Source organism: Ochlerotatus camptorhynchus, unplaced genomic scaffold (genome assembly GCF_037179485.1).
Source record: "Ochlerotatus camptorhynchus isolate MF236.1 unplaced genomic scaffold, CSIRO-AGI_Acam_v1.1 ptg000284l, whole genome shotgun sequence".
Classification (NCBI taxonomy): Eukaryota; Metazoa; Arthropoda; class Insecta; order Diptera; family Culicidae; genus Ochlerotatus; species Ochlerotatus camptorhynchus.
The window spans coordinates 6662379-6689156 of NW_027040773.1; the positions used below are offsets into that span (position 1 = coordinate 6662379).

A 26778-nucleotide genomic window follows, 5' to 3' on the forward strand; every position below is an offset into this window, starting at 1 on the left:
GTCGAGAGTTCAATCCCAAGCTCAACCCTTTTTTATTTGTGTGCTACGCCTAATTAATTTAAATAGTAATCGTCGATCACATGACTCACGACAATGAATGCATTGATCTAGTTTAAAAATAACCGAGCATCCTTTCCTTGAAATTGGAGAGGTACAGAGGTAATATTGGTCTCATGTAAAACAACGCTGAATGAATTAATCATTCCCACAGGTCCTTGATGGAGTTAGAGTTGCGATCGGGAGTGCTGATAGGTATTCACTTTCAAGCAAGCTTTTATTGATTATTGAGCTGCCCTTATTATGAATTCTAGGATAGCTCAGATGACAAGACAAGCGGCTGGTGATCGGGAGGTACATGGCACGAATCCCATGCAACGACATGTATATGTATGTAATTCATTTTCTAATATCTGTCTGGTGCATGCCACGTCAGAAATAACGAAAACAATCACTAAAGAAAACACCCATCCCTGTCCCCCCGTCCCTCTTATTTTCGGGTTAATTTTCCCACAGTTGAATAATCGTTTAATAAATGTACAATAATGTCATATTAAACGTTACTTCACATGAGAAGCAAGCGTATACAGAGCATCACTATTTTAATTAGGGGAAGCAGTGATGTATAATAAACGCTGAATAATCAAAAATGTTATCGAATAAGCTCTGTTACAACTGATATAAGTCAAATAAAAGCTTCTCGGCATACCTTATACAACACCAATAGTTCAATGTATTGTGGTTGAATAATTGAGTTGCCGAGTAGGTGCATAGAAATTTAATTTTGATAAAAGTTCTGTGGAGCCAATGCACTGCGAACCGATATCGTTTACAAATGAAACCATTGCATATTCACGACGCTCTTTTAATGTTTGTATGTTTATAAGCATGCAGCTTGCTTCATATGATGAAAGAGGAAATGATGTCCAACCTAATTTACGAAGAGTGTATGAAGGGCGAACACGAAATTATTGCGACACATTCAACAGGGCATAACTTTTTTAACATTGGGTAAAAATCAACCAAATTTTGCACACTTTCTCATTGATGTGTATTGTGTACATGCTGTCAAACTCGAAGTCGTGTTTTTTGATTTAACGAAAATGGAGGTGAACCAACGCGAGTTGAGAGAACAAATTCTTTCCAAACACCTGGAATTTCCTGACCTGTCGCACCGGCAGTTGGGAAAAATGTTGAACATTCACCATTCAACCGTCTCCAGAGTGTTGACGTTGGACCATGGCAAAGGAGCTAGAAGAAAACCGGGACCGGAGAACAAAAAGACGGAGGGAAAGGTGAAGCGGATGATTAAAGCAAATCCCAACGTCTCAAGCCATGATTTGGCTAAAAAGATCGGCATGTCGCAGAGCTACGTCCAGAATGCAAAGAAGAGAGCTGGACTACATACATACAAAGTACAGAACTTCCCAACCGCGATGAGCGGCAACAATCGACGGCTGAAACTCGGGCACGGAAGCTTTACGAGAAGATGCTGACAAAATATGGCTGCTGTGTGATGGACGACGAAACGTATATAAAAGCCGATTTTAAGCAAATTCCGGGGTTGGAGAGTTTCACCGGCAAGAGCAAGTTCGATGTGGACGACAAATTTAAGAAGAAGAAAATGTCGAAGTTCGCCTCCAAATATCTCATTTGGCAGGCCATCTGCTCTTGCGGACTGAGGAGTGAGCCTTTCGTGACAAAGAGCACCGTTTGACATTTGACAGCTTGTTTTGTTTTTCTCAGAAGTTTTCATAAACCTCGAAAAGTACGAAACGCAATACCATTCACCGTAGTAGAAACATAGAACGCTCGAGGCTTTAAGGAGCTGTTGGTCTTTCCAGCTGCGGAAATCACAAAGTGGACACATTTCGTTCTGGTTAAACGCAAACAGTGTCGCAGAACAAGATTAATTGATCCGTGACGAAAGCAGCTGTCAAAAAAAGTCATGGCTGAAATTCGGATGTACGGTGAGACGAAATCCTAAGGGAAGCAATGAATTTCTTGGACGATCGGTATCAATTTCTTTTTATATTGGAGCATGTTGAGATGTGGTAGACTGTTGATCTTGTAAAGCAAATAAGATTACATGCCTAGGTATTTGATATTAAAGAAAACTTACAATACAATATATTAGCTGGTTGATCGGCAGCTTTGTTTTCCGATTCCCATTTTGCTTATTGCGATGATAATAAAACAAGCCATTATTTTTAATCGTTTTCGAAAAATCCATTTTACGCTTTCGTACCTATAGCCAAGTTTGGAGCAGAACACCGTTTTACTCTTCAAAAGTAAACAACATTTCTGAAATTGACATTTCCAAAGTAATTTACAAGTTCAAGTCAAGGTTCAAGTCGATCTTCCTTCAAACTTTGTTTATATGTTTCTTAAGTTGTTGCAAAGTCTTATCTAGAACTTTACGTGTACTTTAAAGCCTTAAAGAAGTTCAACATAGCTTAATTGTGAACTTTCGCGCTGCTTAAAGGTACGGTTAGTACTTAGATTGAACTTTGTGTTAGAGGTTCGAAACAGGTTCTTTATTAACCTTTTGTGAACTTCACAGTTCAATTGAACAGGAACAAGAAACTTCGGTTGAACTTTCAAGTTTCCAATAAATATTGGCGGTACTTTAAAGAGCATTAAGTCCTGTTTGTACGTGTAGTGCCTTGTTAATCAGCAAGAAAGTTCCACGGAACTAAATTTGAACCAGATGTGAACTTTAGAGTTCGTTTCTCAAGTAAAATCCGAACTTTAGGTTGCTTGGGATATTAACAGTGAATGGCATTTCAAACATTCCCAATTACTGTGTTCTTGATAATCTGCAATACGAATTCCTGCTGAAGGTTTTTGATATTTTCAGGATATTTTGCTATTTTACTCGAACCATTTTCAGCAAGATGATGAAAGTGTACAGCACAAATCTTTGTGTAGCAACTCGTGATTCATATTTACACAACAAAAAAATATATCACAAGTAAGATATCTTTAAAATGGGTTGGTTTTCGACAGAATTGCTGCTATGGTTTTATGTCACACCAGTAGCCTTATTTAAAAAAAAATCTCTAGTGAACTGAGTTCAAGCCCAGATTTGTTAAATTTTGTGAAACGGTATCGATCTGAAAATATTTTCAAATAGCATAAGTTACAACCATAAATTTGGCTGAAATATTCTTTTCTTTTTCTCATTTCTAGGAAAACCTCGGTACCACCCGGCTGGAGGTCGAGAAGCTCAAATCCATCCTGCGTAATGTGTACCAACTGTCTCAGTCTTCGATCTCATTTTTACGAGAGCAGCTAGCGGCTCTCAAGTCGGAAAATGTTGCCCGCCAAGCCGATTTCCGCAGTAAACTAGAGGCAATCAACAAGTGCTGGACTGTTATACAGGAGGAAACCCGTAACCGCGAGCGGGAGACGATCCAACGGCTCACCGTGGATCACGAGCTGGAGATGAACGATCTGCGAAAGAGCATCCACCTAAAGGACGATGAAATTCAGTCCCTTCGATCGGATAATGCAATGATGAAGGCAAGCCACATTGACACGGTATCTAAGTATGAATGCGAGAAAAAGGAACTGAACGAGAAGATTGACGAAATGAAGGAAGTCGTTAGTAGACTGGAAAAGCAATTGGCCGATGTCGACGTGGATAAAATGAAGGCAATTCAAGAAGCCGTGGAACAACTGGAGCATAAGCACAAAACTGAAATCGAATCGCTACGGTGTAGATACAAGCTAATGACAAGCATGGATAGATCGCCTTCGGATACCAGCTTGGAAAAGATTGAGAAGCCAGACATGATCGATATTGCGAGTCATGAGCAACTGCTGGCACAGGCTAAGGAGGATTTTAATCGGGAAAAGGAACGTGCAATTAAAGCAGCAATCTATGAGGAAAGGCAACGATGGGAGTCTGTACAAACTTTGAGACCACAATCGCAGCGTTCACTGGCCAATTCACCCGGGACGCCAACGGGGAGCAGCGACATCTATAAGAGAATCCTAGAGGAAAAAGAACGACAGTTGGATGAGCTGCGGGATAAGGAGGTACTTTTGCTGAAAGAAAACCAACGGTACAAGGAAACCATTCAATCACTGACGGATCCGGAGCTGTGCTCCACTCAAACGAATTTTAAAGAGCGGATCGAGTCACTCGAACGGGACAAGCAACAGTTGACTAAAGAGCTGGAAAGACTGCACAACAGGCCGCTTGCCAGTGGTGGTGTTTCGGTTCAGTCTTGTTCTAAAGGAGATACTGTGCTGTTTGTCTTCAATGGCACATACGATCAGTACACAATCGTGCAGGTAATTGAGAGTAAATTTATATTGATTATATTTGCGATTAAGGGTTATTGTTTTACATTTTCAGAATGCGCCGGTGCTGTATTTTCTTCATGCCGATAGTTATGCGGCGTTTAACCTTTCGCAGCTAGTACCGGGCAAGGTGCCAAAGATAATCCACTGCATGGGCACCGTGCTGGATAAAGAATACTGCCATGCGCGTAAGGATGAGAACCGATACAAGGTGTCCCGAGGCACACGGTTCTACCGGGTGAAAGTCAAACCGATGCCAAGTAGCAGTAGCAGTGGAACTAGTACCAGCAGCAGTACATCGAAAAGTGTCGATCCGGATAAGCACTCCCACAAGAAGGAAAGAAGTATGTATAAAGAATTATGGTAGACAAGGCAAGGCGTATTATACATGTGTATTGTATTTTGATTAAAGGTAAAATGTCAGAACTGAGTCGCTCTTCGTCGACGATTACCGATCAAAGCATGACAGCTGGGACTCCTGGGCTTCTGATCGATTCGTTCGCACAAACCGAACAGATAATCTCCCCTTTGATGGAAGATTCGGCAATCCAGAGTAGCACTAGTCGAGATATGATCGATTCCGGTGTGGTGGAACAGCAGAAAAGTACCTACAAAGAACGCAACATCAGCGTGACTGACGAAGAGGACATCGTGTACAGTGTGAGTGGCAGTGTGGACGAAGGAGATCAGCAACAACACCAACTTCGCTTTCAAAGTGTCTGTGAGGAGGAGCATGATGATCCAGCTGAACAACAGGACAGCAGCAATAGTAATACGACGGTAAATTTCTATTTGTGATAAGTACAAGCAATCACAACGTCTGTACTCATTCACTCACTCACTCACATACATTTACTCTTAATCTGCACCCATATTATGCATTTCTGGACGAGAACACTGTCTGTAGTGATCCGCTTTTCTCAGTCAGGCTGCTTTCGATTCAATTGCTTCCATTATATGCTTTTTCGTGAGCTTCATTAACGTAGGTACGCATAAAGATAAAATTCATTTCTAAAAAAAGTCATCCACCAATCAGAGCGATTCATGTTAGGTAGCATCTATCTTTATCTTACTCATAGTGGCTTACTGGAACGAACGCTTGAAGGCGAATGAGAATGGCTTCATTAATTATACATTTTTATGTGCAAGTTTTTAACACCTGAGAATTGTGACAATATTTACACATGTTTTGATACTCAATGTACTATTCTTTCCCAGAGACCCGTCTAAAGTTTTAAAGCAACATGAACACGAAAAAAAATGCTTTCTTGCTTCATTGTTTTCTTCTTTTTTCTTTGTTCCTTCTTGGCGCGCGTCTTGCTCGATGCTATTGATATCAAACAAACGCATACGATACGAACTGAAACACAAGCTGATGCTGTTGAGAGCTTTTCTTCTTCTCAACGACGACGAGTGAAAGAGAAACACACACAGGGGGAGATTTTGGCGGAAACAAAATGTGGCTTTCTATTTCGCTTCTATTTTAATTACCATATAGGCAGGTTGTACGATATCATATGAGCATAATGATCAACAAACTCATAACTAGTGAGACACGGTTTATTAAGGGAAAGGACTTAAGAAAACTTTTTATGTTATATTTAGACAAAATTAAGGACAAAAAAATAACGAAAACAGCAAAGAAAAGTGAAGAACTGTGCGAATAAAGTTTTGAATGTTTAGAAAAAACCTAATCCAAAATTGTGTTATTCATTCTCAAAGTCCTTTTGCTTAATGTTGCCCATTTTTTCATTACGTTGTGCATGGCTTGCATTTGTTCTGTTGTTCGGTTAGCACGTTTTGTTGCGATCTCTAATAAAGCATTGTGTTGCGCCTTGGTTTGTCTGCTCGTTGACACTATTATCATGGATTAAAGAGAACAACAAGAATGGCTCAGTTACCCATCAAGTTTCAGACATCCATATGGTACTACAGCAATGATCCGATTATATCAACTCCTCAACGCATCAGACTTTTATCTTTCAAAAATTTCACATAACCGTAATTCCAAATCTTTCTCATTCATCGTCAAGTTGGATGTTTAAGGTTGTGTAATAAGACAACTGAAATAGCGCATGGGTGTCGTCGAACCTTAGAAAGAAATTAATTTCAAAAAGGGATTTGATAAAATCGGGTCATTACTGTATATGGCATATATGCATTAGCTTGATACATTTAAGCATTAAACAAATTAGGACGATTTCTTCCAATGGGCTGCACCCCACGAGCATAGTCCAGGTCTTGTGGCCGTAGAGGATTACTGGCCTAATCAGCGTTTTGTAGATAGTCATCTACGGGCGGCGGCGAACTTGATTCGACCGGAGCGACTTTGTGTCTGAATTTCTTTGCTTTTGTTATTACTAACATTACACTCGTCGGCCAGCTCTAACGTATTAACTTGTCAGCTACCTCTATTTCATCGCCGTCAATCCGAACTCGTGGTGACAGACTAACATTGCTTTCCCTTGAGCCTCACCCGCTTATGTCTTTCGTTAATGACAAGTCGAATCCTGTCAGCCTCTGCCTTCAGTATGATGTACGTTTCCGCCATGGATAGGGTCTGGTGGGTCAAGAGCAGTGTTCGGAAAATCTCAAAAACTCAAATCTCATGCATGAGTTCATGCGCCAATGAGTTTTGTCTTGCAAAATTTAACGTCGCAAAAATCACCGATGAGTTTTCAGGTTCAAAAATTCATTGCTTTATATTTTGGTGTTATTCATTGTTATTACTATTGTTTGTGCATCAGGGGTTGGAAAACTAACACAACATGCATAGGCATGATATCAATTGATGTTTGAGTGGTTTTTATGAGTTTAAAGCTGAAATGATTTTTTGGCGTTGTGAGTGTGAGTGCGTGAATATGTATGAGAATCTCAAGCGTGAATTTTGGTTGCCGCATTCGCATGCGAGTTTATTCTCGCAGCGAGGCTCAATGAATGAGATTTGAGAATGATTTTCCGAACACTGGTCAAGAGTGCCACGTTAACAATTGTACGTGCCAAACAGTGAATATTTATAGGAGTTTGCACACCGTATTACAAGTTCATAACATTGGCTTCATAAATCAACAATGTAATGCAAATTAAATGTCCTCTGAAATCTTTTTTTGAAACTGCAATGGGGCAAAAGGGCCATATGACTTAATTGGAGTGAAATCGATTACTGCTTATTTATAAACATAGCCTTTTGATTATTAATCATGCTAGCAATAGCAATTGTTTACTAAATTTATCTATTTAATTTTCCAATATTATTCAATATACATAACAAATAAACCATGTTTACCTATGCAGGGCTGGTAGCAGGTCACTTTTTAGTGACTTGGTCACTATTTTGAAGCCAGTCACTAAAAAGTCACTTTTTATACCAAAAAGTCACTAAAGTCACTATTTCCGTAAAAATAGTCACTAAAGTCATTTTTTCACAAAATGTTTAAATTGATTACTTGGCACTTAGAAAGTCTACAGTAGTTTTAACAAAATATACATATCTGTTAAACAATTGAAAATTTTAACCAGGGTGACCAGTGAACCGCAAAACGTTAGAACACCAGGAAAACTATTGGGAAATGCCTTCAATTTCGATTTAAAAGAGAATTTCAAAGGATTCTAGGGCAGACACCAAGATATATCAGAGAAGAATACCAACGTACAGACTACGAAAGTCTCATGTAAAATTAAGTGTTCTGACGACCGATTTCTTCATATCCGCTTAAATCTTAAGCCAGGTTTACCTATATAGTTAAACTTGGCTTAACACATACAAGCGTCGCTTTTGATTATTGTTTAAATTATTAGAGACGCAAAATTCAGCTCCGAAACAATTTTGGAAATAATTCTAATGTAATTGAGAGTGCATTTTAACGAGTGTTCTAAAAAGAATACTATGATGATTGGATGAGGATTCTAGGTCCAATTATAATAAGAATTCAAAATTAGTTCTAAAATGGCTCTGATGAAAATTCCATGAATATCCCGTGAACTCTAAAGATGATCTCTGTGGATAGTTCTAAAAGAATTCTGGGGTGATTACTGACGATACTTTCAAGAGAATTCTAAAGAGTTCGAAATAAATTCCGAGAAGAATTCAAATGGAATCGAATTTTGAGGGTTCAATCTCAAAGGAATTCTGAGAAGAATTTCAAAGTTTGTGATGGATTTTTGTTTTGAGAATTCTGAGGAAATACTTTGGGGATTCTAAGGAAAATACGAATTGAATGCAAGGGAGAAGTCCATGATTATTCTAAGCAGAAATTTATGAAAATTCTGAGGTTAATTGCTTGGAAATTCTAAGGATGGATTTATGGAAGGAGCCTTCAGGGAGTTTTTAAAAGAATCAATAAAAATCGAAAATAATCTACTTTAACTAATCATGTGTTATTTTATTAATTCATGCGTGAATTTAACGATTTACATAGTCGGAGATGCTTAACGTCAAATATCAGACTTAAAATGGAGATTTTATACGACCGAGGAGGAGATTCAATTATAGAGTTGATAGTTCCGTTATAGTACGGCAGTGTGAAAATTGTTTATCAATGTAGAAAGCGAGCAAAGGACAATCTTAAGGAAGGTACGAATCGGGCAGTTGGTTACGTCAGATGGCCACTTGAGTGTGAAACAATCAATAGAACTGTTTCCGAACATCAGAGGTACATAAGCAAATCGGTGATCATCCCTTTTGCCAGTGGTGGCAGGGGGAAACACCCCTCACCATCCCTCATTAACGGATGAGCTTGGTAAAGGAGATGCTCTACTCTATTCGTACCTTCCTCAAAATTATCCATTGTTCGCTTTCTCCTTTATATATTTAGCATAATTTTACACTGCCACACTATAACGGAACTATCAACTCTTTACTTTCATCTCCTCATCTATCGTATCAAATGTCCACTTTAATTCTGATATTTGATGTTAAGCGTTTCCAACTACGAAAATGATCTATTTCATTCAGAAATCGACTAAATTTTAAATCTGGTATACGTGGAAATAATTAAAGACTTCATCCCAGTCATAGTTGATCTAGTTGAATAAATCACTCCAGAACGATTTCTTCTTCTTCTTATTCGCATTTCAAGCTTATTGATTAGTGCATATTAGCTTATTGCATGCTCTCCACTTAGTGTTCTAAATGCACTCTCAAAGTTATTAATTGAGAGCTTTCGATGCCAATACCAATGCATGAATTTGTATATTGTGTGGCAAAAACACAATTATACCAACAATCAATACGAAACTAACGATTTTAAATTGGCTCACCACTTTAGTAGCCTATTGGTCCCAAGCAAACGATTAACGTACCCTATTCTAGTTGAAATTCTATTACTACACTATGTTTGTTTTGATTCGCTATGAAAGTTTGACAGATAACATCAGGGGTGTGTGGATTCATGCAGAACATGCAGGGGTGAGTGAAATAGCTTGGGACTGCTTGGGACCGTTGTTCTGGTACTGAGTGAGCCAAAAATAATAATGATTTTCTTCGGGACCCAGTAGTCTTAGAGTTACCTCTATGGTAATACCGTGCCTTTACTGACTAAGCTATGAGGCCCAGAACGGTTTGGAGTACTTAAAACATCTGGTATACATGACAATAGTTCATGCATGACCCACATAGACACTGTGCATCGGTCTGGAAATATTTCGATTCTAAAGACATTGTCCCAATCTCGGTTGATCTAGTAGATCAAATTATCTGAACTCCAGGATGATTTGAAGAACCTTGAACATCTGGATTACTCGGAAATAGATCATGCGTGATCCACATAGACACTTTGAATCTGATTGGACATTTTTCGATACTACAGACATTATTGCAGTCTTGGTTGATCTAGTAGAACAAATCAACTAATGTCCTTGACGATTTGGAAAACCTATAATTTCCGGTATACACAGTAATGAGTCGTGCATGATCCATAAAGTCACATTTATACGATTCGGTTATGATTTGACAACGAAAAGTGCTAGGTTCATATTAGAAATAAATAAATATATCATGAAAATGTCTCACCGTTGGGCAGAACTCAAGGAATATCCGTGTAAATACACAACCACGACGTGACCAACAAGCGTGACTTATGAAACTTTGGTAATTTCTCAATTATGTGCAGGGTGTTTGGTTTGAATCGGTAAAAATTTGAGAGAACTAGAGCCAAATTAACTACAACATTTAGGACAGCAAAATTAGTCTCTGGTTAATTTTCAAGAAAATTTGCATTTCAAATGAAAATGCATTATTTTTTTATTAATGTTTCATTATATCTAGGCCGGTATTATTCAATAGAATTTCATAATGTTAGGGTGTTTTATTATGTTCACTAATTACTCAGAATTTATACTACACATAAATAACTAAAGATGATACAATGTTATTCTTTTTTTTAAATTCAAAGGTTACAAACGATACTCCTTTAGCTCAGTCGGTAAAGGCGCAGCTACAAAGCAAGTCCATGCTGGAGGCGACTGAGTTCTATTTCCGTCCGGTCTATTAATTTTTTGGGTTGGAAAATTTCTCTACTTCCTTGGGCATACGATGGTACAGGCTAGATACACTGGAATAAGAGACCAGCGGAGAAAAAACATGAATTTGGCAACAAGATAACCATCAAAGCATTTCTGGCATCACTTGCATTTGTTACTGCTTGCGAGTGACTTCGCCAATGCACCGACGAGCGAGTTCATGAGTGATTGTTAAACGATTTTAATACTCCTCCCTAATTGAAATAAACCATTTGTAAACATTGCAGACTGGAACCGCTTTTGACAGTTCGATTGGAATCATAACAGTGTCTCCGCTGGTCTCTTATCCAGTGTTTCTAGTACAGGCATAGAAAGCTCTCAATTAAAATGTGAAAGTACTTCAAAGAAATGCCATGTACTAGTATACAAATGCTATTTTTAGGCAATGAAAACAGTTTTTTTTTTTGTCGTGGATTAGTATTTGAAGTCGTGGATTTCTTTTGAGAAATCGCGGATTTCGCGGATCAAATTTAGAAAATCATGTAACAGCCCTGCAATTGGCATCTACTTTCATATTACGTGATCAAACTAGGTCTTTGATAATGAAAAACGTGAAAACAACATCAAGTCAGTTTGTCCCATCAAGCAAAGTAATCGCATATCGCAGAACTCAAGTTACAGTTCTGCTTTTTGAATCGCCATATTTTTCGCTGATAGAACAAAACATTCAGGGTTCATGACAACTGATTTTAACTAGACAAAATTATCAATTAATTTACGATGATTTTTTTTAAATATTTACATGAAAATAGAACTTCTTAACTTCAAGTGCCATTTTCTCAATGCCTACTTTTTTCCATATAGGACTGATATGGGATTATAGGCAGTTCAGAAGATCGATTTTGATATTGGCTGCGCTGATCCTGTTCTCTTCACCTTTCTACTTTTTTTTTGCCGTCGAGGTATCTCTGCCAGACGGGGGCACTGCCTCCTATGGTAAAGCTCTAATGTCGTTTTCGTTTTTGCGGTGTAGCACTGGTGTAGTGCCGGGACGGGACTTGACAATCGAGCTTCTCACTCTTCTTAATGTTTTTGAAGAATGTCCTTCGAAAAGTTGTGCGTGGTGTTTGACGTGGGTTTAGATGATGCCTGGAATGTAAAATATTTTTTCAATTTTAATTTGGATTTTATTCGGAGTTTCTTCCGCAGTTTAGCTGCTTGTACATCATTTTTGCTCAGCACAATAAAAACAACCATAAACAAACAACAATATCCATCGCTTAAAACACGCAGTGCACTCAGTGCACTCAACTTTCCTTTCGCAAATATAAACAATTATCAACGCCATTGACGTCAACATTGATTCCGGCATCATTGCCAGCCAGATGCGATCCCTCTGTCGTTTTTATTCCACGATTGCTATTGTCAAATCGACCAATCAGAAACTGGCTCGGATTTGACAGCAAATTGGCTCGAAATCGCTACCCGATTGTCAAGTCCCATCCCAGGTGTAGCTACACCGCAAAAACGAAAACGAGATAACTTGTCCGCACATCCATTCATCACCACAGCGCCGATGTAATTTCCATTTTACATTATGTTTTTAAAATGTTGTCTGTCTCTTTCGGTGGTTAATCAGAGCCAGTTGTACGTTGCGTTAAGGCCCAAGCGCAATGACAGTGGAAGCGGAGCGGAAAAGCCCGATCTGAGTAAACCAACTTGTCGGATTGAAAACTAGTTAGATCCCGAGGGGGGCGACACATCAATTCTAGATGCTCAAAAAATCTCACACTAGCGAATCAATCTTCGATAAATCATCTTTCATTTCTCGCATCTACTTGCATCGTGCCTCATCTTTTTGCAGGAAATCTTCAAAATCGACATAAATCTTCCTTCTATCTACTCAGCGTGCGTGCAGCTGGCCACAGCAAAACACAATCTTTTCTGCATCGTAGATAGAGTCGTCCCCCTCGTTAGAACCAATTCGGTTAAAAATCGGATGGGAATCTTGATGTTATTTGTGACAACTGTCAAACTTTCCATTTCCGTTCCGCTCCCGCCCATATTGCGTTTAGGCCTTTAATGTCAAACTGAAACCTCACGGTTAAAAAGCATCATGTTCATGTGAAGTGATTTGCTGTTGAATTTGCACTACTTGCCAAACATTTAAATTCGATGTGCAAGGAAGAGATCATATTGAAGCACGATGAAATCAACAGTATATCACTTCATTTTAGATTTTACTGCACATCGTTGTTCATGTGCTGTGATTTGAACTCGAAATGTCAACAATACTGGTATTAACAATCGGTCACTTTAAGTTTAAATAACGTATCCTTGGATTTAATTTGGGTTTTAAATAAATATAAACCCTTGTTCATACTGCAAGCCTTGTTATATGTTATTCAAAATATGACCATAATAAGATATGGTCATATTTTGAATAACATATAACAAGGCTTGCAGTATGATACTCAGATCACATGTTTCCAAGTGATATTGAACAACATCGCAAGGCTTTTAGTAGAAGCAAGACGAGACATTGAGCAATAAATTTGATAAATTTGGCAATGTTTTGTAATCGAACTTATCTGAATAATACACTATTATTGAAAACAGCAGCAATTCCGTATTACCCCCGCTCAAGAGCGCAAATTATTTCGGGTGCAGATGGAGAATTATCGCTTCTCTCACTTGACTTGCCTTCTCCATGAGTAATGTTTGTCATGTGCGTTTTTGACATTTGCTTCCAAAAGCAAAACTAATCAAATTCAATGGATGAAAACAGTGGTGCCGATTCAAATGATAATCATTTTGATTTAGAGGTGTTATACAGTACATATTTTTCAACGACAAATCACTTTGTTTCAAAGTGCAAATAACTTGAAAATCAATGATAAATCACTTCGATTCGTAGTGCTGCATAACATACTTAGTCAAGTGCAAGATCATTTGGATTATGATGTGATAACTTTTTACCGTGTAGTACGCCTGGTGGTGTTAGTGCTGACAACACGTTTTTAAGCTACATTCATGTGTGCTGCATGGTCATATCGCGTTAAAAGTTTTTACCTGTGTAGTAATGCTGCTATCACATCCAAATAAAAAGGAACCTAATTTTTAGGCAACTATAATTCGTGTACAACACAGTAAACAGCGCCTATGGCACAACAAAGATTTAAAAAAAATCCTTCCCGCCACTCACTTATCACGCATGGACAGAGTTTGCTTGCGAATATTTACAGTAGCTGTCAAATGTTGACGTTAAATCGAACCAGAGAACCAGGATTTTTCGGCTTCACTTTGAACTACACAAAGTAAAGGGTGATACGGTCAAAATTTGGTCAAGGGAAAACGCGTGTAAATCGGTGAAATCGTTTATTTAAAAAATCAAATTAAATTTCTTTTTCAAGTTCAATTAGTATAAAATTCAGGAAAAATATTCAGTTAGGCTTCCGCTTTTCCAAATCCGAATTGCCGGGCCTTACGCTTGACCCCTGCCATCAGATTTTGTACAGCCACCTTGTCCACCTTCTTCGCCGCAGAAAGCCAGCTTGCCTTGAACTGCTGCTCGCCCTTAGCAGTTTTTTTGGTCTTCTTTAGGTTCCGCTTGACAATAGCCCAGTATTTCTCAATTGGGCGGAGCTCTGGCGTGTTGGGAGGGTTCTTGTCCTTGGGAACCACCTGCACGTTGTTGGCGGCGTACCACTCCATGGCCTTTTTACCGTCATGGCAAGATGCCAAATCCGGCCAAAACAGTACGGAACAACCGTGTTTCTTCAGGAAAGGCAGCAGACGTTTATTCAAACACTCTTTCACGTAAATTTCTTGGTTGACAGTCCCGGAAGCTATGAAAATGCTGCTTTTCAAGCCACAGGTACAGATGGCTTGCCAAACCAGATATTTCTTTGCGAACTTTGACAGTTTCATGTGCTTGAAAACATCTGCTACCTTTCCCCTTCCTTTTGCCGTATAAAACTCCTGTCCCGGAAGCTGCTTGTAGTCTGCTTTGACGTAGGTTTCGTCGTCCATTACGACGCAGTCAAACTTCGTCAGCATCGTCGTGTACAGCCTCCGGGATCGCGCTTTGGCCGTCGTATTTTGTTTATCATTGCGATTTGGAGTCACTACCTTCTTGTAAGTCGATAGTCCGGCTCGTTTTTTGGCTCGATGCACGGTTGTAGACGATACACCCAGCTTATTTGCGGCATCTCGGAGAGAGAGGTTAGGGTTTCGCTTGAAACTACCGGCAACTCTCTTTGTCATCTCAGCGGCTTCCGGTTTTCGATTTCCCCCCGATCCAGACTTCCTGGCTGTCGACAAACGTTCCCCAAACACTTTAATTACATTTGTAACGGTTGATTTGGCAACTTTTAGCGATTTTGCCAACTTTGCGTGCGAGTAGCTCGGATTTTCGCGATGCGCGAGCAAAATTTTGATACGCTGCTCTTCTTGCTTGGACGGCATTTTGACAACTGAAGAGTGAATTCCAAAATCAAAATAGGAGCAACATTCTACACACACACACACACCTTCAAAATGAGGGGTGTTCAGGTTTTTTAAATGCAAAATTGAAAGAAATACGTCAAGTTGATATTGACCAAATTTTGACCGTATCACCCTTTATATGGGAATGACATTCGTATCTTAGATGTGCTTTTTTGAGACACGTATTGAACTAGCCTAACTTTTGGTGTCTTTGGTGCTTGTTTTAGTTCTTAATTACACAGCAAAAAAATAATTTTGATATCACGTCAAAGTGGATGCACTACAATCATGTCGAAAATATGGTGTAATATTACTTGCTAAAAAGGACAAAATTATCATTAATACAATGCATGAACTGACATTACGCTGCTTTTACTGCATTTGTTTATTTATGTGGTCATAAAAATTACATGAAATTTTCGACATGATTGTAGTGCATCCACTTTGATGTGATATCAAAATTATTTTTTTGCTGTGTATGATTTCATGATAATGTATAACTGGTAAGTTTTGAGCTATTAAATATTGTACACACCAAAAATAGGTCATGGAAAAAACCGTTTCAAAAATAATGGATATCATGTTGACAACATATAGCTAGCTTTGAACCGTCCTGCCTACTGTGTTACCTGACTTATAACGAATATACGTTGTATACGAGTACCCCGAATACAACGTATGACTCGTCTAATTTTGCATACCATTTCCAATGTAAAATTAGACGAAGTATACGTTGTATTTTTGTTGGTCGTATATAACGTATATTCATTATAAGTCAGATAACATAGTAGGCTTCATTTTCAATTGAGCGACATAACATAATGAAGTCAATGTAATTTTAAACAAGGTCTTTTTTTTCAGAAATTTGTCTTTTTTTGAAAATTAAACTGTAGGGTTAACTACCCCATTTCCGGCCTATTAAGCACAACCCGCATTTAGTCTTTCTTACTCCAGCGCAGTTTAGCACCAAACGGAATGGTATTATTACTGATGGCTTTTAAATTTATTTACCTTTCCGTACGTACCGTAAGATTTGATAAAGAGAAACCAATCGTTGAGAAATTGTCAAAAGTCTAACACTGCTTCTTGACGCCAAACTCGGCCTACGGATTCTAAACTCGGCCTAACGCATTGAAACGCCATTCAAAGGCCAATGAATTCACTTCGGCCTATCGGATGAAGATAAAAATGATTCGGTCGGAGCACTTCTTTTGTTTTTGGGAATAATGGGTGCAAATCTTCATATCACGCGTTCTCATTGACTTCGTTCGGTAGCTTATTGACTAAAGTATCGTACCAAACGCATAATTGACTTGTTAACTCTGAAATCATGGATTTATTTGAAGTTTTCTGCTCGATAGGCCCAAAATGGGCGATTAGGCCGAAGTTGTTCTCTACCCTACTAGCATAGGGTTTTCTTTACTGTATTTTAGGCTTAAATAATGATTCAAAGAATCTCTTCAAGCAAAGATAAGAAGGTCGCGAAAGAAGAGAGATGTAACCATTTTGAAAATTTGATTTTCTTGAAATACATTATTCTCCGACCATTTGCGTCTGGTTTAAAGGCACTTAGGCGTTAAAATACTAAATGAAAGTAAAAGAATGAACGTAATTGGACTTATAATCATACATTTCTGATCTCATTCAAAGAGTTGAGAAAGTTAAACTAAAACATTGGATGGAAATCTGTTATCGGAAGCATGGTCATTAATTTTTCATCATTCAAAGATTGTGAATGATAATTAGAACATTGTTTATTATAAGTTGAACTCTCCCCTTCCATGGTAGTACAGGTAATCCACTACTTTTCGATCCGTCTCATCTTTGTCAATCTTCCATCAACTAGTTGGTACTTATTAATGATTCCCCTTGTGCTCGTATGAATTCTTGAGGTTTCAGCTTAATAAATATTGAAAATCAATTAAATTACTATCGACTTTAAACAAGAACTTTTTTGAATTGATTCGATAATTATAGATTGCATGGAACGTTTTTTGTTCTACCACTTTCGTCAAAAACACAGTTTTGCGCCTCAAAACAACGGAAAACTTTCTGGGTTAAGGATTTTACAGACATCTCATGTCTTTTGTGTTTAACTGCATCAGCGTTTTTCCGGCATCATTTCACAGAAACTCAATGATATTCTACATTTTTTTTTTCGTCGGAAGCTGAGATACCGAGCTTCGTCTTATCATTAACATAAAGTTTGTGTGAGCTCGAAAAAAAAAATTAGGAGCTCGATGGTTTGGCCAATTTTTGGTGTGTACATTCTTTACTACATTGTCCTAACATTTTCACAACCATTGTAATGCATGCATGTTAACGGAGACTAACGGCACGTATTCTGGTAACATCACTCATCACCCCTTTTCGCATAACCAACCTCAAAACAGGTGACGACGGTATGGTACAATCCATTCCCGATAATCACTGAAGCAGTCGATGTAGTTGATGGTGCCATGATGATCGCAAGTACTCTCAGCACTAGTACCGGTAGCATCGTTGTAGATACACCCACCGCCGCCTCCATTGGATCGACCAATACTGGTTCCATCGGTACACTCATTGATGAAATCAATACAGCAGCAATGGCTACACTGACGGTAGCTTCCGGTGATCCACTGTCGGACGACGTGAGCGACTCGGCTGATTCAGAGTACCGTTCCCTCGAGACCAAGGACGATGATAGTGATCTGCTCAACTATTGCACTGAGTAGAATGAGTGCGCTTGGCTAACATAGGCATAGGAATGTTTTCGAAATGATTAGTTCGCGTGATATCGTATGTGTAATTTGTTGCTAAGAGTTCAAGATTTACTAATTGAGTGTGCTAGCGAATCATATCAAACATATTTGACTCATAAGCCGTACAGTGGGTTAATTTGAATCAATCGCAAATTACATGCAACCAATAAAATGATTATCATTGACTATTGAAATCCGTTTTTATTTTATTTTTATACTAGATGTTTTATTTTATTCCCATCATAAATTAGTTCACAAAACAGAACATGAAAACTAAAGATCAAAATATTGATAAAATCATCCGAATCGAACAATCGTATCCCAACAGTAGTACAGATCATTTTCTTCATAATACTTAAAAAATTATCTACAAAAGTATCTAACGGGACGTATTTTTCAACTTTAAGGGCTCCCCCTTATCCTTTGGAGGGCTTGTGCTGCATTATTTGATGCTTCCGAAATGTAAGTCCAACTGTTGTGAGTGGTTTGAATTTGCTTTCCTAAATGTAATGATTCTTAACGTCTTTGTCTTTTTCGTATGCGTGGGTGATATGGAAATTTCCGATCAAACAGCCGGCTTCATTTTGTTTGTATCTGACTTCCTTCGAATTTTATAAAATTGTATCCTTATTCTATTCAAAACATGTACGAGAAAGGCACGCGCGAGAATGAATCTGGGCTTTCAATTACATTTAACAGATGGACGTTTTCGTTTTTCATATTAAACTATAAAATTATGTTTACAACATCATTGCATTTATTTTTCATAAGGAATTATGTATAGCATATTTTAACACTATCTTGAAGGTTATTATCATAAGAATGTGGAAATAATTAAAAAAATCCTATAAAAATGTTTAAAAACATAATTTTGAAATCATGACTTAGGCTGTGTTCCATTTGGTGAATTTTCACTTAAATTTGATCGATGGAAATTTTCCTAATTGTACCAGACTTATTTATGACAGACCAGGAATCAATTTTGACAAACACCTTCTTGAAAATAGGAAGATCAACAACAGAGGGATTTTCGAACATCTTAATTTATTTTCGAAGTGTCAAATTTAAGTGAAAATTCCCCAAATGGAACACAGCCTATGGAGCTTATTGCTAAAAGAAGCACGATAATGACCTGAGAGTAGCTACGCAATTGTTGAGTATTTTTGGGAGCATTTTAGCAAAACAGGCACGTTGACCGCTTTCTCTCTACAAGAAGCTTGAACACAAATTTATTTTATAAATGTTTGCCCGTCGCTACGCTACTTTAAATAGGAAATCATTGACAGGACAATAAGTTTGAGTAGCTATGCAGTTATTGAGGTTTTTTCAATGGTTTATTCAGCAATTCCTGAAAAAAAAAGGTGTAGTAACTTGTTCACCTGGTTAGCCTGATTGCCTCTCACCACAAAAGGCCTGGGTTCAATCCCAGTCAGCGTAGCTGGGATTTTCTGAAGCATAAACTCTCTGATCACGCCTAAAGCCGTTGGTCCCCGGTTCATTAGTTGATGTGTCGATAGGTAGGGTCCAGTTATGTGAGCTGCCTCCCTGGCGTCGGTAGCATTGGTGCTCATTAAAGAGCCTGAATTTATAAAGAGGCGACATCTTATCCATTTGACAGGTCTTCTGCTCGATTGGAATGACTTTTCCTATGACTTTGGCAGATAATCGATTGTTCCAATTTTGACATGTCGTCTCTTTATAAATTCAGGCTCTTTAGTGCTCATCACGGAAAACTAGATCGACGGAAAACAAATCAAGGAAAAAATAAAAATCACTTTTTAAGGTAAGTTTTCAAAGTTTTCATGTATGTTCCGAATATAAACAACTAAATAATGATTAAGAGAATGTATGCCTACCTATCGACCCATCAACTCATCAATCGGGGACCAACGGCTTTATTTCCTAGGGCAATATGCACCATAATGATGAGGCAAAATGCACCCAAACAATGGGACAAAATGCACTACAATAATGGGACAATAAGACTCTCCTTGCCATCTTATAAATAATGATGATCAATTCAAGACCAACAATTGAAAGATCTAGCTCTATTCTCAGTCAAAGGAGTAATCTCTTTTACCGACGCTTACTAATATTTGAATCGCTAAAAACTCTTTGGACAAAATTACATTATATCCAATGTAAACTGGTTTTTATTTTTATTGATATTATCTGATAACATTGACCTGCCAAATTGATATACATATATTTAACTTGCACTAAAAGCAAATTTAGAGCGATATAAGTGATTTTTTAAATTCTTCCATAGTGATTCCCTTACAAATTACAAATCATTGGCGTGACCTCTAAACCTTGATCAATCTTTACCAATGTTTACACAGATTCATATTTTTTGGTTATGAATTGAACTAGAGGGTGGCGTATCAGAAATTTATCTCCTTTTTTTCTCAAAATTAAGCACCCTAATGAACATGGTTTCTTGCTCGTATACGCATGCGAGGGTATTTTTTTTGCAGTTTGTGAACACACATTTATACGACCATTTCAGGCGTAACATTTGATAACGGCACAAAAGCATTTGTAAACGAACTTTTTAAGGCCCTTTACACGCGAATCGAAGTACGCTCACGCAAACCAACAACATCATCGGATAGGCGCAACTCTCACCTTTCCGAAAGTGGTATTGGTTTGCGTGGGGGTACTTTAGTTCGCGTGTAAAGGGCCTTAAAAAGTTCGTTTACAAATGCTTTTGTGCCGTTATCAAATGTTACGCCTGATTTAACCAAACTCTTTTGACTGATAGGTGCGCCTTTGTTTCCGTTTTGGACTTTTTTTTTTAATCTCTAGTGAAGTGGACGTATGTTTGGATCCATGTCAATCATACAAGGTCTGGAACAACAGGCAGCTTGCTGGCGTTAGAAACATTGATGTTGTGAACATTGCTGAGCAAGCGAATGACGATGTCACAGTAGCACAACCTTCCATACACAGAAAAAAAAAGTTGTTGAATATTACATCCAAACAGCTGCAGAGAGGTCATTCCGCTGGTTGTGTAATATTACGTTGTACGATGTACATCGATTTTGCGAACAAAATTACATCTATTGATGTAATATTGTATCTGCTTTTTGCTAGTACATCATTATTTCATACATCAACTTGAATTACGTTGATCGATATTACATTTTTTTTGCTGTGTAGTGTGAATGGCAGACGTGTCGTCACAGAAAACAGCTGTTTCGTGTAAAAAGATGAACATTGCGATGAAATACGAACACCACTAAACATTTCCACATTTCACTAATACCAATAAACCAGTTGGGCTAGACCTAGGCGCCTAATACATAGGTGCCACAGTCGGAAGAAGTGTTAGTTTGTTTACCAAAATGGGAGTCTATGGATTTCTCTGTGTCAAAGTATTAGTGCAGAACTTCGTGGTTGCCCCAAAGCATAAGTCCAAGAAAACCGTGTAAATATAGAGCTTGTTGACGTTTAATCGGTGCACACTTCTGCACCATTTAAATAGAACAAGTGCGAGCAAGAGAGGAATAGATTGGTGGGAAAACAAAATGTCCATTCATCACGTCAGAGAAGACTAATTCCAATGTCTACACACGCTTTTTACAAATTACCCGAATTTTAATAGAATCCTCCCATATCGGTCAAAACTAAACCTACTTAAAAATGGTTAAACTATGTTGGGAGTGAGTTGGAGATGCTTAACGGCAAATATCAGGCTTAAAGCGAAGATTATAAATCAAGAACACTGGCAACTGTTTCCTTTTCTCATACAAATGACAAACGTCACTGATAACAGTGCCTCTGTTAATCGAAGGTGGAACTTTGAAGCACAAGTGTTAGTGAGACTGCTTATAAACAGTGACTGTGTGTGTGTGACCTGAAACGAATAATCATAACACGGTACTCGTTGTTGTTTTTGTTTTGATCTACACAATTTCACGGCAATTTGTATCCTAATCCCAGCAAGCCGGTGATTTTCCAACCACAAACTGAAAAACTTGTCAGGGTGGATCAAGTAGAGGATTGCAACTCGGATCGAAACTTATTGAAAGTAACTTTTACTTGTGAACGAGGTACCAATAATTGATAGCTATTTATTTCTACTTATGTGTGTAAATGCACTTGTGAATTAACACACACCATCATACACAGGTTCCACATTGGCTCAGAAGAGGCGTTGCCGTTACTGTCTCCTGATTTTTGGCAGAGTTGCCAGTCTTCTTGATTTGTAGTCTTTGTTTAAAGTGAGATGAAATTATAGATTTAATAGTTACCTTATAGTTAGGTAATGTGAAAATTGTACATAGCAAGTAGAAAGTGAGCAAAGGATAATTTTGAGGAAGGTACTAATCGGGTAGACCAATCGGGTAGATGCATACGTCAGATGTTGAATTGAGTGTGAGTGTGCGTACTTTTTCCGCACTTTGGAGGTACATGAGCAAATCGGCGATCATCCCTTTTGCCAGTGGCGGCTGGAGGAAACACCCTTACCATCCACGGATGAGTTTGGTAAAGGGAATGCTTTATCCGATTTGTACCTTCCTCATAATTTTTCTTTGCTCGCTTTCTACTTTCTATCTACAATTTTCACACTGCCGTACTATATATCTCCTCATCTAGCGTATAAAATGTCCACTTTAATTCTGATATTTGATGTTAGGCATCTCCAACTACGAAAATGATCTATTTCCAAGAATTTTGCTGTTTGTAGAGCAAAGAATGTGAAGAGTGCAATATTATTTTTGTAATAGCTTATTTTAGAGGCAAGTTTAAAGCAAGGGGAATGAGGGGATGTTCATAAACTACGTAGACTTTTTAGGGGGGGGGGTGACAAATACTACGGTCCATACAAATTTCTTAAAAATGTATGGACGATTGTCTACGCGGGGGGGGGCTTTCAAAACCCTCTTAAAATCGGTCTACGTAGATTATGAACATCCCCTGATTCTAAAAACGTTCTAGAGATTATTCTAAAGAAACTCTGTGACTGGTTCTTACCGAATCATATCAAAGATAGTTACCTAAATATATGAAAATTTTAAGATTACGAACGCAGAGTCAAATTATAGATCTTCGACAAAAATTCTATCTTTGTAATAATCTATTTGATTCATACATTTATTTAAATGTATATTACTGTAACATTAAAATATATCTAGGAAAAACCAGAAATTTATATTTGTTGGTCATAATGTCTTTATGTGCTCTTCATAGGGGATTCCGTTGTGAGATTCGATGAAATTATAGGAATTTATGAAATGTGATTTTAGGTTCCATGGCATAAAAAGTTTGTTTTAATATTAAACCGTAGTTTAATTTCTAAGTCACCATATAAATGGCTATTTATTTATTATTTAAAAGTAAATATTACCGTAATTTTAGTCACTAAAGTCACTACTATTAAACCGCATCCGCACTACCAGCACTGCTCAATGAGTTCAGGATGTTTCGCTAGTTCTGTGTGTTTCTAGGGGCACTAACATTCAAAGTTTACGCAACATTTTAGAACGCTAAGTGTACCTAGAGCTCAGGGAGTTGTGGAGTTCGAGATGCTGCAGAAGTTTATTTTTTTCCAAAATTCTAAATTTAAATAATGAACCATGACAACAATACAGATAAACAGACGTAGCTCTTTCACCACAATCGTCTTGCACGTATGTAACGTTCAATTTAAATATTATTAGTTGCGTGAATCCCCCACAAATAGCGCTGGCATCGAATCATTTTGACGTTTCTATACATTCTATCGAACTTGTATGCAACATTGCTTGAGACTTGTAGTTAGTGAGTTCCATGACGATATATTCAAGGAAAATTTATTTAAAGAATTACGTCTTTTTGACTGTGACAAAATTATTGGCAATTTAACAATTTTTCAACATTTTTGGCATCGATAAATTTTCAAGCTCGCAACAATTAAATATTCAGATAATTATTTGAGATCTCGAATCATTGAGGTTTTTTTTCAGGAATTATAGTACTGGTCGAATTGAATTACCGGTAATTCAAATATTTTTTTTTTCATTTTCGATTTTTATTTTCGTCCTGTTTTGTTGCTGGATTGTCTATGTTTCAGTGATTATTCGAAAAACATGCTTAGAATCTCTAGGCAACGCAATAAAAAAAAAAACATTAAAATAAATGAATGATGAATAAAATATGAATTTTGAACTGTTAAAAAGTCATTGCAATCATCATTAATCGGAAATTAAAATAATAATAATAGAAACAAAAAACGATAAACTAGCCACAAATTACGGGTAATTGAGTAACTGATAATCGATTCTGATCTGTACTTTGAAAAATTGAGATTTTTCACCTAATTTTTTAATTGAAATGATTTTAACCCAGTATTTTTTTTCTGGATTAAAATAAACTTGAATAAACTTGCAAGTTTTGAGATCTTGAAGAAAGGAATATAATTATTCTAGATGACGGACTCTGAAAATTATTCAGCATCGAATTTTTTTAACATTCAAGGGCTTTGATAAAGTTACAAGGATCCAGGATTTCCAAACTTTATAAAATAATGGAAATTAGAAAGATTGGAGAAAAAAATAAAATAAATCCGAAATATTATTCGGTATTAATTTTATATTGTCGTTATTTGTGATTCATTGAGACTGTGATTTGAACCGTGGCCTTTAGCGGGAATTGCGGTGATATTTGTGTGAAAATGTATTATGTTTTTTTAATTATATCTTTTTGTGTGTATCCATGCTGATTATAAAAATTGCGTTGTAAATGTGTAAGCGCTTAAAATTAACTCACTGGTATGTACATATGAGCAGTTCAATTTTAAATTTTTTGTGATGCGGTTTACGCACAGTGTTCAATGGAAAAAATCAACTTAAACGCGTTCGGTATACAATCATAGATGCAAAAGACACAGTGCACAATGTATCAATAAGTTAATGTTTAAATTCTCTACACTTTAGTCAGAAAGCAACTAATCATTCAAACTCGATCTATTTCAGCTCACTGAAAACTATTTCTAGGAATATCTTTTGTTTTACATTCGAGCAGAATTGCTTGTCAACGGAGGCCTACAATAAATAGATAGATTCGTTACTGGATGGCAATTTCTAGCGGAAAACCAATGAAGAAAAATCTTAGTACAGTTCGTTCAACAAAACCATCCTCGTTTATGAATACGTTTCATTTCAGCGACATAAAAACAACCCTACCGAAAAAAAAATCCCTGGTGACTGTAAAAATAAAAAAAAAAAGCTTTAAAATGTACTGATTAATCTAAAAGAAAAATAAATGATTTTCCTTCAACTTTTCATCACCCTTTCTCGAAGTATCGAAAATCTATTTACATACATTCTGTATTAAACTTCCCGAGAGTAAAAGTGGTTGCGAGTACGTGGAATGGATGAAAATTCAAAAAAAGAATGATAAATCAAAATAAATATAAATACGAGAGGTGATAATTTGCAAACTATCAAATAAACAAGAAAAATAAGTCGCTTTTGTTGTTGTATGACAGTAGTGAAAGCAGGTATCGAATTGAAAAATGTGGATCTGTGCAAAAGCTTGCACTTGTGAACCTTGAACAGTGAAGTTTAAAATGATAGAAAAATTCCTCGTGGAAAGCGCGTTGAATTGTAAAACTGTCCGGAAATGGACCACAAACGGCTGCTACGGACAGGCAGGCAAAGCTTACTTCTAGTTACTATCTAAAGAGTAGCTACTTTTATTATTGGATTCATAATCGAATTTCTTGTAAATTGGTCGGTTGATGCTGAATGAAATCTTTGTAAAAAATAAACAAGACTTAACTGTAAATCGATCTGTAGAGTTATGGTTTTAGTATGACGGAATAAATACGTAGATTATTACGGATACAGAATTCCAATCTTGAAATTGATGTTTTATTTAAATGGAAAGAAAGTCTCAATATCTGGTTGGGGGCTGTTTATATATTTAGATAGTTTTTTTTTTAGGTTTTAGACCCCCCTCCCACTGTGTAAATAATCGCCCGTAGACACTCGCAAATCCCTCTCCCCCATAAGGTGTCTACGTGGGTTATGAATAGCACCTTATTTACGGAAATAAAAGTTATTCCTTTGCACAATGCACAGTGGTGCAAAAGACCTAATCCATGAAATTTTTCAAGTAGCACCTTTCACAGTGGTTTTTTTTTTCAATAGGGTGTCTTCAGAAGAGTTTTTATAAATGACAAGACCCATTGAATGAAGGTAAGTTTTAGTTCGGAAATTCACCACAGGTGGTACTGCAGAATCTATCTTTTTAGTTTAAGAGAGGTATAAAGTCTTCAGCTAAGTTGTTAGTTGCTTTATAACTAAAAACTTTGTAGAAGACGCCATGTTTCTATCTGCTTGTGATTTTGAGTTATGAGTCAATAAAGGCCTCAAAAATCCGTTTTTTGTAAATATGTCAGAAATTGTTTCTTTTAGATGACTATAATGTTCTGCAACTTTTTAAATATCAATAAAATACACAACTTTACTGCAGACAAAAAGGTTCTATCTGAAAAACAGAAAATATTCTTGATTGTTAAAAAAATGCAGAACATTATAGGGGAATTTACGTATTTTCGGCAACCTAAGCAGCGACGTTCTTTCTATAGCCTTTTTATCTAAGGAACGCACACAAATGCAGTATTGGTTTGTTTACAATCTTTTGCTGCCAGCTGCTCTAACAATTTCAGTCGAAAGATTTGTCAAAAACTGTTTTGAAACGCTTTTACAAAGCTCCAATCTTCTCTAGTGAGAGCGAGTATTGTCGGCAACCAGTTTTTCTTCGGCAACCGTTCCATTTGAACTGCATG

General features: G+C 37.2%; 1 protein-coding gene across 5 annotated transcripts in view; it reads left to right on the plus strand.

Annotated features, from left to right (window-relative positions):
* Atg17 (autophagy-related 17) overlaps positions 1-25850 on the plus strand; it is a 54080-nt gene extending 28230 nt beyond the window's left edge. For 2 of the 5 annotated variants that reach the window (XM_065228163.1, XM_065228164.1), the window contains exons 11-14: positions 3190-4299; positions 4364-4652; positions 4721-5088; positions 17649-18137. In XM_065228163.1, the coding sequence (XP_065084235.1) occupies positions 3190-4299; positions 4364-4652; positions 4721-5088; positions 17649-17972 (2091 nt within the window). In that variant the 3' untranslated portion in view covers positions 17973-18137. Of the gene's footprint in view, positions 1-3189; positions 4300-4363; positions 4653-4720; positions 5089-5680; positions 6655-17648; positions 18138-18406; positions 18462-24958 lie in introns of those variants that run through there. The other 3 variants (XM_065228166.1, XM_065228168.1, XM_065228167.1) reach the window with 3 other exon arrangements.
* The last annotated feature ends 928 nt before the right edge of the window (positions 25851-26778 follow it).